Source organism: Monodelphis domestica, chromosome 1 (genome assembly GCF_027887165.1).
Source record: "Monodelphis domestica isolate mMonDom1 chromosome 1, mMonDom1.pri, whole genome shotgun sequence".
NCBI classification, from domain to species: Eukaryota; Metazoa; Chordata; class Mammalia; order Didelphimorphia; family Didelphidae; genus Monodelphis; species Monodelphis domestica.
The window spans coordinates 460,077,649-460,094,872 of record NC_077227.1 but is presented as its reverse complement, the minus strand read 5'-3'; the positions used below and the strand labels follow the sequence as shown (position 1 = coordinate 460,094,872).

Sequence of the window (17,224 nt, the reverse complement as noted above, 5' to 3'; positions counted from 1 at the left end):
AGAGAGGATAAGCAACTTGGCCAAAGGCACACAGTGAATAGGGGGCATATCTGGGACTAGAACCCAGGTCTCCTCAATCTCAGACCAATTTCTCTTACAGAAATTCCTAGATCACACATGGACTGATTTGGAGGCTGCAAAAAGCCAGTAGTGAAATGCATGGGGTTGAGAGATCCCCTAAGCAAAACCCATTGCAGGTGGAAGGGATGGAGTGAGACCAGAGAACCCTACATACCTGCAGTGCCTCTGTGTCCAGGGTTTTCCTCTTTAACTCCAGCTGTGTCAACTGCAATAACTCAGTTTCTATTAATTTAATCTAAACAGAAGATGAGACAGTGTTTTTTAACTTACATTTACAAAGGATTGATTTACTCTGCTGTAGAAAACTGCCCTAAAGGATGTTCCAAATCAGCCCTTCTGGGAGAGGTTGGAGTTTTAAAGTGATGGAAATATCTGCCAACTCTTTTAATTACTTCATAACCAAGTATTCTCTTCATTACTCAGAAAAGATGTTCCAGAACAGGCCTCTTACTAGCCTTTCCTTGCACTCCCATTTTAGCTAAATTGTTTACTTCAACAGTCACTAGAGTTCCAGGGAAAGACTGGTGTTATGCTAAGAAAAACAAAAGATGCTTCTTAGCTTTTCACATAAGATACCAGCTCAGGAATCCTAGGAGGTGGCTGGTTTGGAGTATCAAAATCACCCATACCTACAACTTCTCAAGTGGAAGAGTGTCCTTTCAAAGCCCCCAAGGGGAAGCTTAAAGTTCTAAGCCAGTTGCAGGGAGAAAGAATGCAATGTGAGACACAGGGCCCAATTCAGCCAGGGCTACTCCTGACTTGTCACTCCCCAGCCAGCCATGTGAAGTTGCACAGAAGAGCTTCACATTGGGCAATGTGGAATTTAACCAGTAAATAAAAAAGTAAGTCATATCAGGAAAAGAAAAAGTCATGCAAGAATGTGAAATCTATATATGTTTAATGATGATGCAATGAGATTTCCCCCAGCTTACCAACTCAGCAAATAATAACAATCCAATGTGCTTTACAGTTTACAAAGCAACTGGATTAATGTGATTTTCCCAGCAACCCTGTGGGGTCAGTAGGGGACCATCCCTATTTTATAAGAAAGGAAAGCGAAGTTCAAAGAAGTGAAAATGCTTAGCCAATGTCTCCGAGCCATCAAGAACAGAGCCAAGGGAAGCTGGGTGGCTCAGTGGATTGAGAGCCAGGCCTAGAGTTGGGAGGTCCTAGGTTCAAATCTGGCCTCAGACACTTCCCAGCTGTGTGACCCTGAGCAAGTCACTTAACCCCCATTGCCTAGCCCTTACCACTCTTCTGCCTTGGAGCCAATACACAGTATTAACTCCAAGACGGAAGGTAAGGGTTCTAAAAAAATAAATTAAAAAAAAAAAAAGAACAGAGCCAAGTCTATAACTCAAGTTTGCTGGAGTACTATAACCTCTTTCTCTTCCTCTCCTTTTTCCTTCCTTCTTTCCTTCTCTTTCTTTTCTTTTTCTTCCTTTCTTCCCTTCTCCTATCATTTTCTTTCTTTTGAAAAAGTTTTATTGATAACTAATAGTCTTTCTAATACCCATCCCAGGGACAGTAAAGATATCCTGTCTCCAGTTCTCCTAGGAAGGAATCAGAATGAATCTCAGAAATATCTCTGGAATTTTCCCAGTGGATAGTTTTAAATGAATGAAGCAGTGGGATTTTTCTTAGCTCACTAGAAGACTTAATGGGCCTCAGCAAAAGATGGCATGAATGATATAGGGAATGAGCCTTCACCATTTGTATTATACAGCAGACAGGCTTTGCAATCATGTTTAAGTTCATTTTCAGTGCAATTCCTACACATCTGGTAGCAAACAATCCTCTTTTCCCAACAGGGTTGTTTAGGAGTCTAGCCTTGTCCTTGGTATCACAGTACAGTTGACTAACTCAGAGGACAAGCAGTACCCACGAGTACTTTGAGATTATCAAGGGAAAAAAAGCAAGTTGATGGAAGCAGCAAAAGTGTGGCTTGTGTGAAACAGGTTTGAGGAGGCATTATTCCTCTCCCCCAATCAATCACAGAATCAGACTTAAATCAAAGGAGCTTTTGCGATCTAGTCCAACAAGGCCAATGAAGAAATATGTTTAACTTGACTGTGCATATGTATTAACGAAGATTTTGGTTTTCCTCTGTTTTCATGGGAGGAAGGAGGGGTTGTAAAGGAGAGAAGATGGAGTTTCGCTCATCAAAGAAAATTTTTAGAAATTATTTATTCCAACTCCCTCATTTTAGAGATTAGGAAACTGAGTCCCAGATAGGTTAATGAGCCAACTAAAGTAACCTGATGAGGTAGTGGCAGAGCCAGGACTAGAACCTCAGTCCTCTGATTCCTAGTGCAATGCTATTTCCATCTATGTCATACAGTCAAAAGTCATGACCTTTTCTTAAATTTTCCAACTAAGTCCTGGATAAAACCAAGAACCTCAATATGATGATGAATTTAGAGTCATAAAATATGAAGTCCTAAAGGTAGAAAGGACCTTAGAAGTTATGTAGGCCAACCTCCAACTCAGTTCAGGAATCCCTTCTACAACCTCCCAGGTAATTAGTTGGTCATTCAGCCTCTCCTCAAACACTTTCTGCTTTGAAGAGTTCATTAAAGAAATCTATTACATTTCTGGGTAGTTCTAGATATAGAGAATTTTTTAAAATTCCGAATTGAAATATTGCCTCCCTGTAACTCATTCTTAGATAATCCCCATTCTCTTCCCCTCTGCAGAAAGACTGCAAATATGTCCCATCTTGAACATGACAATGTTTCAAACATCTGGAGCCAGCCATCACCAGGTTCTTCTCTGCTGAGTGAGAGGATGCACACAAGATTTAGAAATCCCAAATGGGTTACCTGTGGTGACCTGGAGCTCACCTGATTTCTGATCTGCCTGTGCATGAGATCTTTTTTGACTTGAAGAGCTTCAAAGGCAGCTTTCTGCATTTCACTCTGTAACAAAGAGTGCAGGGAATAGCATGCTGGGAGCTAAGATGGCAGATGGCACTTCACTTGCCCAAACCTTACATACACACACACACAAAACAAAATAAATCACCTCAAAACAGAGATTAAATTCTGCTCAGCCAAATTTGAGAACTTTTTTCCACTGAGAGTTACAGGCCCAGAGAAAAATTGAGGGCCACAGGTAAAAAAGGAAGAGAATTTAATTTTTTCTTGGAGAAACTTAAAATGCTCAGTTCACTGACTTTTAAAGTTAAAACCAGGAACCATGAAATTTCACGCAATAAAGGTAGTCAATAGTCAAAAAAATTTTAAGGGTAATAAACAAAAAGGTAAAAAGAGGGAGAGTTGGGTAGCTTAGTGGATTGAGAACCAGGCCTAGAGATGGAAGGTCCTAGGTTCATATCTAGCCTCAGATACTTCCTAACTGGGTGACCCTGGGCAAGTCACTTAACCCCCATTGCTTAGCCTTACTGCTCTTCTGCCTTGGAACCAATACATAGTATTGATTCTAAGACAGAAGGTAACAGTTTCCAAAAGGAAAAAAAAAGGTAAAAGGAGAAAAGAGAAACACAATAGGAAAGATGTTTAGAAAGTAAGGAGAAATATAAGAAGGAAGAAAAAGGAAAGCAAGACAGAGATAAGGAGAACAGTATAAAGAATAATATCATCTGAGGTTTTTAAGGACAATTTATAGGTCTTTGGGGATGTGGAAGGATAACATTATCACCTGTTATCTACTGCCCTTTGCATTTGTGGTTAGATCATTAACCATTGTTCACAACTCTAACCCTTGATCTCAGAAAGCATCCATGCCATGTGAGATAGTTATAGCATCCTAGCAGGAAGTGGTATTCTTTGGGAAATATGGTTAATAAAAATGTATCACCCAGAGGCCCTGATAGGTTCTCATCCTTGCTGTTTAATTTAGGTACAGACACAAAAGGCTTTAAAAGAATGTATACTCTTTGATCCAGTAATACCACTACTGGGTTTGTACCCCAAAGAGATAATAAGGAAAAAGACTTGTACAAAAATATTTATAGCTGTGCTCTTTTTGGTGGCAAAAAACTGGAAAATGGGGGGGTGTCCATCAATTGGGGAATGGCTGAAGAAATTGTGTTATATGATGGTGATGGAGTATTATTGTGCTATAAGGATTGATGATCTGGAAGCTTTCCATATGAACTAGGAGAACCTCAATGAACTGATGCAAAGTGAAATGAACAGAACCAAAAGAACATTGTACACAAAAAGTAAAACACTGTGGAAAAATCCAATGTAATGGACTTTGCTACTCGTAGAAAAGCCAGGACACTTCTGAAGGACTTATATAAAATAATGCTATCCACAGAAAGAACTATGAAAATAGAAATGCAAAAGCAACACATATGACATCATTTATCACATGTATATATGGGGATGTGATTTGGGGTTTAGGCCTTAAAAAATTGCTCTATAGCAAAAATGAATATTATGGAAATAGGTATCAAATGACAATATTTGTACAACCCAGTGGAATTGCTTGTTGGCTCTGGGAGGTGGGGAGAAGGAAGCGGGGAGAAAAAGAAAATGAATTATAGAAACTTGGAAAAATACTCTAAAAAATAAATAAATAAAAATTTTTAAATAAAATTATAATAATTTAGGTATAGAACTGAAAATCTTAGCCATACAGCTGCCAAATCTCTCAGGAAAGATTTTCCAATAGGGGATAGTTTTTACCTTGCTGACATGGAACAATGTGAAGCCAAGTTTCTGGAGGTTTAGAAGCTTTTGCCAGAGCTCTGGACTTTGGCCTCCTTTTTGGACAAGCTTCCAAACTCCAGGTGACAGTTGTCTGCTTAGCTCCCCAACATACCTCCTGCAAAATCTGGCTGATGGCTTTGTTTTGATCCATCTGCTGCCAAGCTAGGATCTGCTGGAATCTTTCATCCATTTGGGCCATGCTGTAAGAAAGACAGTGAATGAGCAAGCCTTGCTCCATCCAAATCCAAACAGGAGGAAAGGAGAGAAATTCTAAAATAACCCATGTCAGTCAAAGAAATTGTACTTATGATGCCTCTAGCAGAGGGGGAGAAAGTTAGGTTTCTGTTTCCCTAGAAATAATTGCTTTATTGTTCAGTCTGGTCCTTAAGGCCTGGTTCTATTTACCTGCCTGCCTTAACTGATCTGTTTGGTTTAGTCAAATTGACTTTGTGCTCCCAGACTCCGGAATGGTGCCTAGAATCAGCAAGAACACAACCTACCCTATTCCTTTGGTACTTCCCACTCCTAGTCCTGTGTATAGCTTCCAAAGGGCTCTCTAGGATTGATAACTATCACAGTCATGCATTCAACTCACCAGTGGAGGGTGAACAGACAATTTGAGTGCCACTTTACACGGAAAGAAACAGACAATGAAAGAGAGATCATAGGACTCTGAGTTGGAAAAGATGTTTGAAATTATCTAATACAACTCTCATTTTTAGAAGTGAGGAAACTAAGGACTGGAGAAGGGAGATGGCTTGCCTAAGGTCACACTGTTATTAAATATTGGAGCAGGAATTTGAATCCAAGTCACCTGTGTGGAAAGGAAACAAGGCTGACTGTTTGTGGGGGAAGGGGCAACTGGGAGTGGCAGTTGGGTCTTGGGACTAGCACTTCCTTCCTGCCGGGTGGGACTTGCTTCCTGGTGTTGGAGGAGAGAGGAGTTTGTTCAGCCCAGTCTGGTGTGGTGTGCCGCCTCTTCTTGGTTCAGCCTGAAGATTCAGGCCCAATCACTTCTGAAGGTTAGACCTGTTCTTGTTTGCTTTCTATCTACTGCTAAGATTCTGAAGCCTGTGTCTTCCAGCTGAACCAAGAAGAGCATGCCACTCCAGACTGGGCTAAACAAGCTCCTTCCTTCTCCAACACCAGGAAGCAAGTCCCACCTGGCAGGAAGGAAGTGCTAGTCCCAAGACCCAACTGCCACTCCCAGTTGCCCCTTCCCCCACAAACAGTCTTGTTTCCTTTCCACACCTGACTCCAAGTCCATGCTCTTCTCATTACATCTCAGTCTCCTCCCAAGAAACAACTTGCTCAAGATCACCCAGTAAGTTTGTGGCAGAGGAGGGAAGAGCAGCCTCATACACCTCAGTCATCAGTCAAGGGTTCTAACTCGGGGCAACCAAGCTCTTGCCTGCCCCTCCACAGCCCCAGCCCTCTATAACAGGCCTGGGGTTCCTTCTGACCTTACCTGGAACAAGCTTGCTTGACCAGATTTTGTTTTTGAGACTCATAGGTCATTTGAATGAATCGATTCTTGCAGCTCTCTGTCAACATCTGCTGCATGGCAGCTGGGGAAAACAGGAAAGCACTGTCATAATTGTCCAGGATGACACTAGAACACTGTAGTACTAACTTTTTTTTTTCAAATCCTTACCTTCCATCTTAGAATTGATTCTTGGTTCCAAGGCAGAAGAGCAGTAAGGGCTAAACAATGGGGTTTAAGTGGCTTGCCCAAGATCCCACAGCTAGGAAGTATCTGAGGCCAGATTTGAACCCTGAGAATCTCCCAAGTCCTGACCTTTTTAGTTGACAATTCATCAACTTACAAAGGCCTGTCCTATTATGTAATTCACATGATGCTACTTTGAATATTCCCAAGATAAGAGATGCATCTAGTAAATTAGTAGATATTGTATTTAGTGAAACCATATTGTATTATAAAAATTGCTTGGTTCCCAAAATTCTAATTAGTCTGGAAAAGAGTATACACATTAACCAATATCACATCCCTGTCCATAAGTCATCTCACCCTCCTTCCAGACACTACATTTAAGCTTCACTGAACTAAATCCTCCTGGCTATCTCACAGAGTAGGATGGACCTACCCCAGAGGGAACACCGCTGCCCTCAGAGAACTTCAACTTGAAATCGCTCCAATGGAACAGTATAAAGCAAGGAATCAAGAAGCAGATATTCTGACAAAATCATTATTTTGAAAGGATTATACTGGTCTTCTCCACTGTATTGTTTACTAATGTGAAAATGTCAGCTATCTGTGATATTGTGCTTTGTGCACTAGCTGAACAAAACTGCACTAAATGCTGGATTCTAAACCGAAAAATTAATATTTTAATTAAGTAGTTGCCTCATTTGCCTAGACAAATTCATAATACATAATTTGTATATCATTTCAACTGACCATGATTCTGACATGTGTAGGTTTTCCCCTATTACCCTGAATAATAAAGAGTAGTTTATGTCTCCCCAGGAGATGACAGGAAAGAGGAAACCGATCAGCCTCAAAATATAAAAATATAAGCCACAGTCACAGATTTGCTAAGTAAATTTCTGTCAGCTGCCCAGCACAAGTCTTTCTATTATTCCCCATATGACCAATGGCTCTATCAGTACTGGACTCAACCCCTGTCTCTAAGACTTACAGGCAATCTCTCTTTGGCGTAAATTATCAGTCTCCTCCTGGGTTATAGCCATTAGTTGCTCCATCTTGATTCTGTAAAGTTTTCATTCATTAAAAAAAAAAACATCAAATCTAGTTATATCAAGTGAAGATGCCCCCTGGATATCCTAAAGCTCCAGAAGTGATCACCTGCATTCTCTTAGGGAATGAGAGGTGCTGGTAAAGGGGTGAATTTTTAAAAATCCCACAGTAAATCCATCTCCAGAGAAAGAACTGATAGTCTGAATGCAGATCAAAGCCAACCATTCTTCACTTTATTTTCTTCATGGTTTTTTTTTTTGTTCTGTGTCTTCTATAACATGATGAATATGAAAATATGCTTTGCATGATTGCACATATATAATCTATATGAAACTATTTATTGTCTCGGGGAACAGGGGGAGGGAGGAAATTTGAGACTCAAAATGTTAGGAAAGGAATGTTAAAAATAGTTTTACATATAATTGGGGAAAAATAAAATATTACTGAACAAAAAAAAATCTCACAGTAGGAAAAACTCTTGTTGGGAAGGGGGACCATACCAATTAATTATAACCAACTAATACTAGAGAAGGGCACATGTTGATATGGACCCATGGTAGCAGCCAAAATGACAGTGGGATATCCTTGATAGTATTTTAAGAATCAAGATGACCTTACAATATACATTTCTAGGGGATATTTCAAAAGAATCTAAAGCTAGTAATTAATTTCTAATCCAATTAAATGGATTCTCAGTAGTGGCTATTCATCTCCCAAACTTTTGGGAACTTTTTTGGTAAAAGGTTTTGACCTAAAGAATTAAGAATTAATTAAGAATGGAAGGGATGCCTCTTCCTGTCCCTCCCCACCAAAAAAGCAGCTTGCCCTAAGCTAGCTCCAACAAGTTTTTTTTTTTTTAACCTTCTGTCTTACAACTGATACTGAGTTCCAAGACAGAAAAGCAGTTAAGTATCAGGTAAGTGGAGTTAGTTGGAGTTACAAAGTGACTAGCTCAGGTACACATAACTAGGAAGTGTCTGAGATCACATTTGAACCTAGGACCTTCCATCTCTAGGACTGACTTTCTATCCACTGAGCCACTTAGCCACCCCCCCCCCCAAAAAAAAAAAAAAGCTTTGGATAAGCTGAACACTTACCTCTCATTTTCTAGTGACTTCAAGATTTCAGAACTTTTCCGTTGTCTGTGGAAAGGATCAAAAGGTTCCTTCCTCAAAATGAGATCATTTCATTATCACAAGAACCTGTTCCTGTATCCCTGACATATCTTGGGAATTAGAGTACCTGGCATCAAGGGCTGGGCACTAAGAAGTTAGCAAATAAATGCTTGTTGCTTAAAGGGGACAAGGCAAGGTTAGCTCTCAACAAAATGGTAGAGGAGCGGAAATTTGTCTTCTAAGAGCTCTCTTCTCCTCTGCCATAGCATGCTACAGAATCCCTCTCCCAAGGTCCACTATCTTCATCATAATCCAGACCCCCTAAAGCTCCCCTTCTTTACAAGAAAAATATAAAAACCCACTCCCAGCTAGCTGTCACTTTGGAAAAACTCTGATGAACAAATCACCCTAAAAAAAACCTTTCTTCTGAGGCAAACTGCATTTTAAAGGGCTGATGCCTTCACCCCTTCACTCTCAAAATGAATTTTTAATGGTAGCATCTTAGGCATCTGTAATTCCTGATAGGAGATATTTCTTGGCAGAGGGCCTTCTCAGTGCTCTCAGATTCAATGATAGAGACAGTTGTCCATGTGTAAAGTTTGGCTTAGTTGGCAAGACTGTTATCTCTAGGAGTAGGCTAACTGCTGGAAGCTGGCACCCAAGGGGGCCAGATGATTCCAGTGGCCCACAAGACTTACCTCTGATTATCTTCAAGGAGCCTCTGAATCCGGCTTGAGATACTCTGCTCTGTCTGCTTCAGTTGTTCTTGTAGACGCTGACGCTCTCCATCCAGGTAGCGCTGATGCTCACACAGGCCCTTGTCCAGCCTAAACTGCTCCTGTGGCAGAAAGAAGAGCACGTATGAAGCAGGGAAGCTTGCAAATCCAAGGGGTCAGAAGTCTGGTTCCTTGAGATGTAGGGATGCAGTTGCTTTTAGAATCAGCACTAAGGGGAAAGACAGAAATGAGGAGCAAACTAATGAAAAAAAATGTGAAGGATGGGGGCCTAGCAGTACCAGATCTTAAACTGTACTATAAAGTTGTGATCATCAAAATAACATGGTATTGGCTAAGAGACAAAAGAGTGAATCAATGGAATAGACTTGGGGTAAATTACCTCAGCAAGATAGTATATGATAAAACCGAAAGATTCTACCTTTTGGGACAAGAATCAGTTACTATTTGACAAAAACTGCTGGGAAAATTGGAAAACAGTATGGGAGAGATTAGGTTTAGATCAACATCTCACACTCTATACCAAGATAAATTCAGAATGGGTAAATGACTTAAATATAAAAAGGGATATTATAAGCAGATTAGGTGAACACAGAATAGTCTATGGGAAAGGAAAGAATTTAAGACCAAGCAAGAGATAGAGAATATTACAAAATGTAAAATGAATAATTTTGATTACATTAAATTTTTTTAGGCTTTTGTACAAACAAAACCAATGCAACCAATTAGAAGGGAAGCAACAAATTGGGAAAAAATTTTATAACAAAATCTCTGTCAAAGGTCTAATTTCTCAAATCTATAAGGAGCTAAGTCAATTGTGCAAAAAAAAAAAATCAAGCCATTCCCCAACTGACAAATGGTTAAGGGACATGAATAGGCAGTTTTCAGATAAAGAAATCAAAACTATCAATAAGCACATGAAAAAGTGCTCTAAATCTCTCATAATTGGAGAAAGGCAAATTAAAACAACTCTGAGGTACCACCTCACACCTAGAAGATTGGTCAATATGACAGAAAAGAAAATAATAAATGTTGGAGGGGTTGTGGCAAAATTGGGACACTAATGCATTGCTGATGGAGTTGTGAATTAATCCAGCCATTCTGGAAGGCAATTTGGAACTATGCCCAAAGGGCTTTAAAAGAATGCATACCCTTTGATCCAGCAATATCATTGCTGAGTTTGTACCTCAAAGAGATAATAAGGAAAAATACTTGTACAAAAATATTTATAGTGGCAAAAAATTGGAAAATTAGGAGGTGTATCAATTGTGGTATATGATGGTGATGGAATACTATTGTGCTGAAAGGAATGATGAAAGGAATTCCATGTGAACTGGAAGAAACTCCAGGAATTGATGCAGAGTGAAAGGAGCAGAACCAGGAGAACATTGTACACAGAGACTGATACACTGTGGTACAATCAAATGTAATGGACTTCTTTACTAGCAGCAGTGCAATGATCCAGGACAATCCAAAGGGACCTAGGAGAAAGAACGCTATCCACAGCCAGAGAAAGAACTGTGGGAGTAGAAATGCACAAGAAAAACATATGGTTGATCACATGGTTCAATGGATATATGATTGGGGATTCTGGCTTTAAATGATCACTGTATTGCCCATATTAATATTATGGAAATGGGTTTTGAACAATGATACATGTATAACCCAGTGGAATTGCTTGTTGGCTGCAGGAGGGGGGAGGGAAAGAACATAAATCATGTAACCATGGAAAAATATCATTAATTAATTAATTAATTGGAAAAAATGAAGAGCAGGTAAATGTCAACATGTCCACAAATCCCTATCCTTCAGGGCAGTCTCTCACTACAAAAAAGAAAACACTGGCAGGAAAGAGATGGTCAGGAATCTATCTCTGGTCCATCAGATTCAGAGAATCTTAGTAGGGGTTGGGATCAGAAGGGCCTCAGAGATGATTTGGTTTAATTCCCTCTATTTTTTTTTAACTTTCTTTCCAAGTTTTCTTGATGTCTTTTATTTTTCATACCAATCATTCCCGAAATGCAGCCCTCTGCCTGAATACACTCATTCTTTTTTTTAACCCTTACTTTCTGTCTTCATATCAGTCCTTTTTTTTAAACAATTACTTTCTGTCTTAGAACCGATACTAAATATTAGTTCCAAAGCAGAAGGGCAATAAGGCTAAACGACTGGGGTTAAGTGGTCTATAGAGAGTGAGTCAGAAAGGGACTTTCCCAGGGAGATGTGATCTCCATGTGGGACTGAGTAATTCAAGCCCAGGGCCACAAATCCATCTGACCATGCCCACCTAGGAAATGTCTAAGGCCAAATTTGAACACAGGACCTCCTGTCTCCAGTCTTAGCTCTCTATCTACTGAGCCACTTAGATGCCCCTTTGGTATCAGTTCTAAGACAAAAGAGTGGCAAGGGTTAGACAATTGGGTTAGGTGACTTGCCCAAGGTCACATAGCTTAGAAGTGTCTGAAGACAAATTTGAATCTAGGTTCTCCCAACTCCAGGCCTGGTGCTCCATCCACTGTGCTACTTAGCTACCCCCAAAACATCTTTTTGTACCAAAGTAAAATTGTTTAGCAGAACTGACCGATGAAACAGGGTGGTGGTATAAAAGAGGACTGGTCCTAAAGTCAGAGGATCTGAGTGGAAATCCTATCTCTGTCCCTTATATAAATGGAGATTTTGAACCTTTGAATTCATTCCTCAGAAGTCCTTAATATTTCCCAAAGTTCCCTATAATCTCTCCTATGTCCCCACATTGGCGAGATCACATTATTGGTATTTAAGTGAATGTATGCTCCTCGCACATGCTCTTTGACCTGCAACCAGGCTGAATTCAGGCAGTTCTTTTGCTTGTTATTAATAATAAAACTTTATAAAATATAATATTTAGTTATTGATTATTAATTTTAAAATCCACATTTTGGTGACCACGAAGGGACAGAATTCTCAAATATTTTTAAGATAGAATATATTATTTTTTCAAGCTTGCACTCCTGCCTGCCCACCTGTTTTTGTGCCATCACAGCCACACCTGCTCCTGATTCAGCTGGAGCTGTACCAGTCCAATCTCCATACCTCCAACAGCCCACGACCAGACCCACCTGCTACTCCAAGCCATGTGTTCCCCACCCCCCAAAGGTGAGATTCCCTAATCCCTTTGGACACTCCCTCCCAATCCCACACTCCACATGGGTTTTTCCATCCTGCCCTAGCCATTTGTTAGCATGGAGAAAAGAAACCCCACCCTTTCTAGTTTTCAAATAGATTTTTTTTTAAACTGACCATGTACTCCTAGTTTAGAAGGCTGTTACTAAAGGTTTTTCACAGGGAGGGCAGTTAGTTCCAAATCAGTAGATTTAAAGTCACTTTTGGGGAATAAGCCTGTTGGTTTTTTTCCTTTTTTCATTTGACCCAAAACACCAAGGAGTATTTTTTCTCTCATATGCAAATACGCTATTATTTTTCCCTCTAAGTTTTGCTTCTTTCTGTTTACTCTGTAAACAAACCCCATTCAGCATCTTTCAGGAAAAATGTTATTGTAAAGCATGTTTAAAACTCTGAAACAACAGTTTGAGTTGGTAGAGTTAAAAAGTACAGTTTGGATCTGTTTAATTTTTTTCCTGGGGCTTTTTATTTTCATTGGAGATTTCTCACTTTTATTTCCTTCTCCTCAAGAATATGCCACAAGGTAGCCTGCTTATGCTACAAACCATCCTGAAATATTTTGACAAAGTTCTAAAAGTCCTAATTGCTCTCAACATGCAGAGTGGAGATTCTGCCAAGTGCTTCTCTGAAAAAATTCAGAACGCTGACAAAAGAAATCTAAATGGATAATAAATACTGGGGGAGGGGAAGGAAATTTTAAAAGAGACCTGGAAGTTTCTTGCTAACTATTTTGAGTTTATTCTCCTCCTATAATAGTGAACAAGTCTATTGGGATTGGTAAAAGAGGATTTTGACTGCTCTACATGCCTGTACCATCTCTCATTGGTTCATATCATTGTATTTACGGATTGCTTTAAGGTTTAAATTTTTTTAAGTTTCTCTGTTTTAATTTAATCAATATCTTTCTGTTATACTGAATCATTTAAAGCTATGTTTTGCCTATATTGATCTTTAATTTTTACCTTTACCTTTGCTAAAGAACAAAAATATCACTGTAAGTTCATGAACATCTTGCCCAAACCATTTTCACTAGATCCTTCGAAGATGACATGTTGCCTTTGTGTATTGTCACATAGATGATGATGGATGGACTTCATCAAAAGATATATACAACCTTTAGAGAATTGAATAAGCTAAGAATTTAATTGTAATTTTAAGGGATCTTCAGAAATAATTTTACATAACTAGTGGTTTCTGAATGGGTGATATTTTATATTTATATTATAAAGAAAGTTGTATTAAAGGTAGAGAAACAAAGAAATGTTCCTACCAAGGTGTTTCTATGTAGCAGAAAGCCAAAAAAAAGAGCTGCAAAACTATTTTAATTTACTTACATCAGAACAATCTAGATTTCTTGATGATGTTCTAGACCCAAATAAGTTTTACTTTAAGAATATGTTTGCCAAGGTTGAAAGATTTGCTACATGTGTAAAAAATTGTGACAAATATCCATCAGTTCATAGGGTTTTTTTTAATGTCATATAGCAACTTATGTGAAATATGATAGTAGGTTTGTTTGCTATTGCAATTAACTGGGCTATTATGAATTTTGGGGACTTTGGTATTTCTTTGAATGTCCATTATCTGCTGTGTTACTGTTTTATTCTGAAAATCATTTGTACTCACACATGGCTAACACAGTGTGTCACTGGTTTTAAGCTATATATTTTTTATTTTTATAACTTTTTTTATTATTGTTTTTCCTTGCATGTGCAATATAGTATCTAAGTTTTATTTTTTCTCTCCTTTTTGTACTTGAAGCACATGTCAAGAGTATTGAGATTTTTTTTATTTTGCAGTAATATAAGTTTTAAATACATTTGTTCTAATTTTTTTTTACATTTGTTCTAATATTGATGCATACTCAAATAGCTTTAGACTATAAAAATGCCATTGATTGTTTAAAAGAATTATGGGACTTTGCTTCATGATTCTGTCTGATTCCAGAAGAAGGGAATAGACAAAAGAGCCACTGTACAGTGCTAAAGAAGCACAGAGCACCTACACAGTGCCTATGGAGCACAGAGTCAAAGAGACCAGATCCCACTGGGATTGAAGAAATTTTGAGCCAAGACAAGAGGACTTGAACTTGTTTGGGGTTCGAGGTTGCAGCTATTTAACATGTGTTAAATGCAGGACTTCCCTGAACCACATTCTATCAAGCACCTCCTTTTTGCTGCAATTGAGGCTCCCATTTACTGTTGAAATCTAGTCCCTTTTCAGTCTTTCATGGTGTGGTAAACTTTCTATAGTCCTGGCTACTGATTAGGTAGTGTATAATTGCTTAAATTATTTTAATTGGGCCCTGATTCAAGGACCTGTTATAGATTTGTTTTTCCTTTACTTAGATTTTTTTAGACATGAGACTTTTACAATTTTTTCATCCACAAGTTATTTTTTCTCTTTTATTTGGATTTTTTCACGTTTTTTATTTTCTTTTGCAAATTGAGTCATATATCTTGTAACTCAGCCATGCATCCCTGAGTGATTCCTATGTTTGTTATTATACACCTCAGGGGGGCTAAGTTATTGTTGTGAACTTTGATTTAAATCTGAGCAATTTTAGGATAAGAAACTTGCTCGCAAAATCCAGAATGCTCCATGAAGATAGATGCCTGCAGATACCACATGCTGCACCAGAAGATCCAGAGTGAACTTTTGGATGTGAATTGAACTATGGGGGGTTGAAATGCCTTTGTTTTGAAAGTATGCTCTTATGCCAAAGGGAACTTTCCCCAAATTGGCTTTTTGTCAACCTAGTAATCATTGGTTTTGTTCTCTTTTCCTTTTATCCACAAATTATTGCAACCTTTAAGTTGATTATGTTTCCATGATCCTTTTGGGGAAACTGGTTTCTCAATAGGATCACGGGGGGAGGGGGAAATGTATAAATGGAGATTTTTTAGTATTTCCCCAAATTCCCTATAATCTCTCCTATGTCCCCACATTGGCAAGATCACATTATTGGTATTTAAGTGAATGTATACTCCTCCCATGCGCTCTTTGACCTGTGACCAGGCTGAATTTGGGCAGTTCTTTTGCTTTAGTTATTAATAATAAAACTTTATAAAATATAATATTTAGTTATTATTAATTTAAAAACCCACACCCTTAACTTTGAGACCTTGGAAAAGATGATTCATCACTTAGAGCCTCAGTTTCCTTCTCTGTAAAATGAGGGGATCCAACTGAAGGACCACTAAAGTCTCTTCTGGCTTTATATCTAGGATCCCACCCAGCTCACTTGATAGAGTCAAGGTTCATAATGGGCCCTCTCACTCCAAACCTAGGACTCTGGGCACTCTACTACACAGCCTTCCCCAAAGTCAGGATCACTCAGAGTTGGCAGGAAATCCACAGTGATGTCACAGAAGGTGACTAAATTTGGGAGGTACTAAATATAAACTTCTGTTCCTTAGAGAGATCAGGAAATCTGACCAGATCTAACTAGTGATAAAATGGAATGATTTAAAAACTTGTATATCAGCCAAGAATATGGTCAGTAAGAGTTGCAATCTCCAAACAATATGACTGGCTGCTGCCCATGGACCTGGCAAGGACATACCTCTTTGACAGTCTGCAGTATCTCATCCTTTTGAATATTGCTTTGCTGGAGAAGTTGGGCATGCTCCCGCTGCCCAATTTCTAGACGACGTTCAAATTCTAACTTCTCCAGCATTTTCTGTTCCTAGAAGAGGGATCCAGAAAGTCATTACAGGAAAAAAGAATGCACTACTCCCAGATGCTGCTCTCTTCTTAATCAAAGTCAATATAAGTGGGGGGAAATACTTAAACCCAAAGCTTGAATCTCTCTCTCTCTCTCTCTCTCTCTCTCTCTCTCTCTCTCTCTCTCTCTCTCTCTCTCTCTCTCTCTCTCTCTCTCTCTCTCTCTTTTTTAAATAGCCATTATCTTCTGTCAGTACCAATTCTAAGACAGAAGAATGGTAAGGTCTAGGAATTGGGATTAAGTGGCTTACCCAGGGTCACACAGCCAGGAAGTATCTGAGGCCACATTTGAACTCAGGTCCTCCTGACTCCAGGCTTGGTGCTCTATCCACTGTGCTACCTAATTGCCCCTCTGAATATCTCTTGATAACATCTTCATTTCACAATGAAAAAACCTCTAGAGACAGCACTGCACAGAGGTGGACAACAGACAAAAGCTGGAGTAAAGTATACAACCATAAGGGATTCTGGGGCAACGAACCAGAATAGTTAATGTGTGAAAATTGAGTTAAACACAATACATCACGTATCCTAGTTCTTTCATGCCCAGGAAAAGTTCAGGGGCCAAAGTCAAGGTTACAGTGAGAAAAACAACACCTATACTTTTACAGCCCAACTTCTTAAGAATTACTGAAAGATAAAAAGTCTGCAGGAGATAGAGGGATATTTAGTTTGGTTGGTACATTAGATTCTTGGTTGAAACAGTTACAGCTTGTTTCAGCAGAAAGCCAGGTTAAATCTGGTGTTTAGCAAGAAACCTTTTCTGCCCATCCTGATCAAAGGTAATGTATTGTTATAGCTAATAAATATCAGATTGGAGGTTGATAAAACTGTTATGGGTAAATACTAATTTGTAGGCAGTGGATAGAAGGCTGGAAGCAGTTTGGTACACCACCAAAACTGTTTATTCTCAGGAAAAATAGGGACAGGAAATGGAAGACAGGAAAACAGAGAATATAGATCTAAATTTATATCACTATGCCTAAAAGTAACCCCTATACTAACATA

General features: G+C 38.9%; 1 protein-coding gene across 7 annotated transcripts in view; it reads right to left on the bottom strand.

The window, feature by feature from the left end:
* LRSAM1 (leucine rich repeat and sterile alpha motif containing 1) overlaps positions 1 to 17,224 on the bottom strand; it is a 50,120-nt gene that overhangs the window by 8,796 nt on the left and 24,100 nt on the right. For 5 of the 7 annotated variants that reach the window (XM_056812439.1, XM_007475030.2, XM_056812444.1 and 2 more), the window contains 8 exons: positions 16,056 to 16,178; positions 9,293 to 9,432; positions 8,577 to 8,621; positions 7,421 to 7,491; positions 6,229 to 6,328; positions 4,873 to 4,960; positions 2,925 to 2,999; positions 236 to 316 (listed from right to left, as the gene is read on the bottom strand). In XM_056812439.1, coding sequence (XP_056668417.1) covers positions 236 to 316; positions 2,925 to 2,999; positions 4,873 to 4,960; positions 6,229 to 6,328; positions 7,421 to 7,491; positions 8,577 to 8,621; positions 9,293 to 9,432; positions 16,056 to 16,178 — 723 coding nt within the window. The remainder of the gene's footprint in view (positions 1 to 235; positions 317 to 2,924; positions 3,000 to 4,872; positions 4,961 to 6,228; positions 6,329 to 7,420; positions 7,492 to 8,576; positions 8,622 to 9,292; positions 9,433 to 16,055; positions 16,179 to 17,224) is intronic. The other 2 variants (XM_056812440.1, XM_007475031.2) reach the window with 1 other exon arrangement.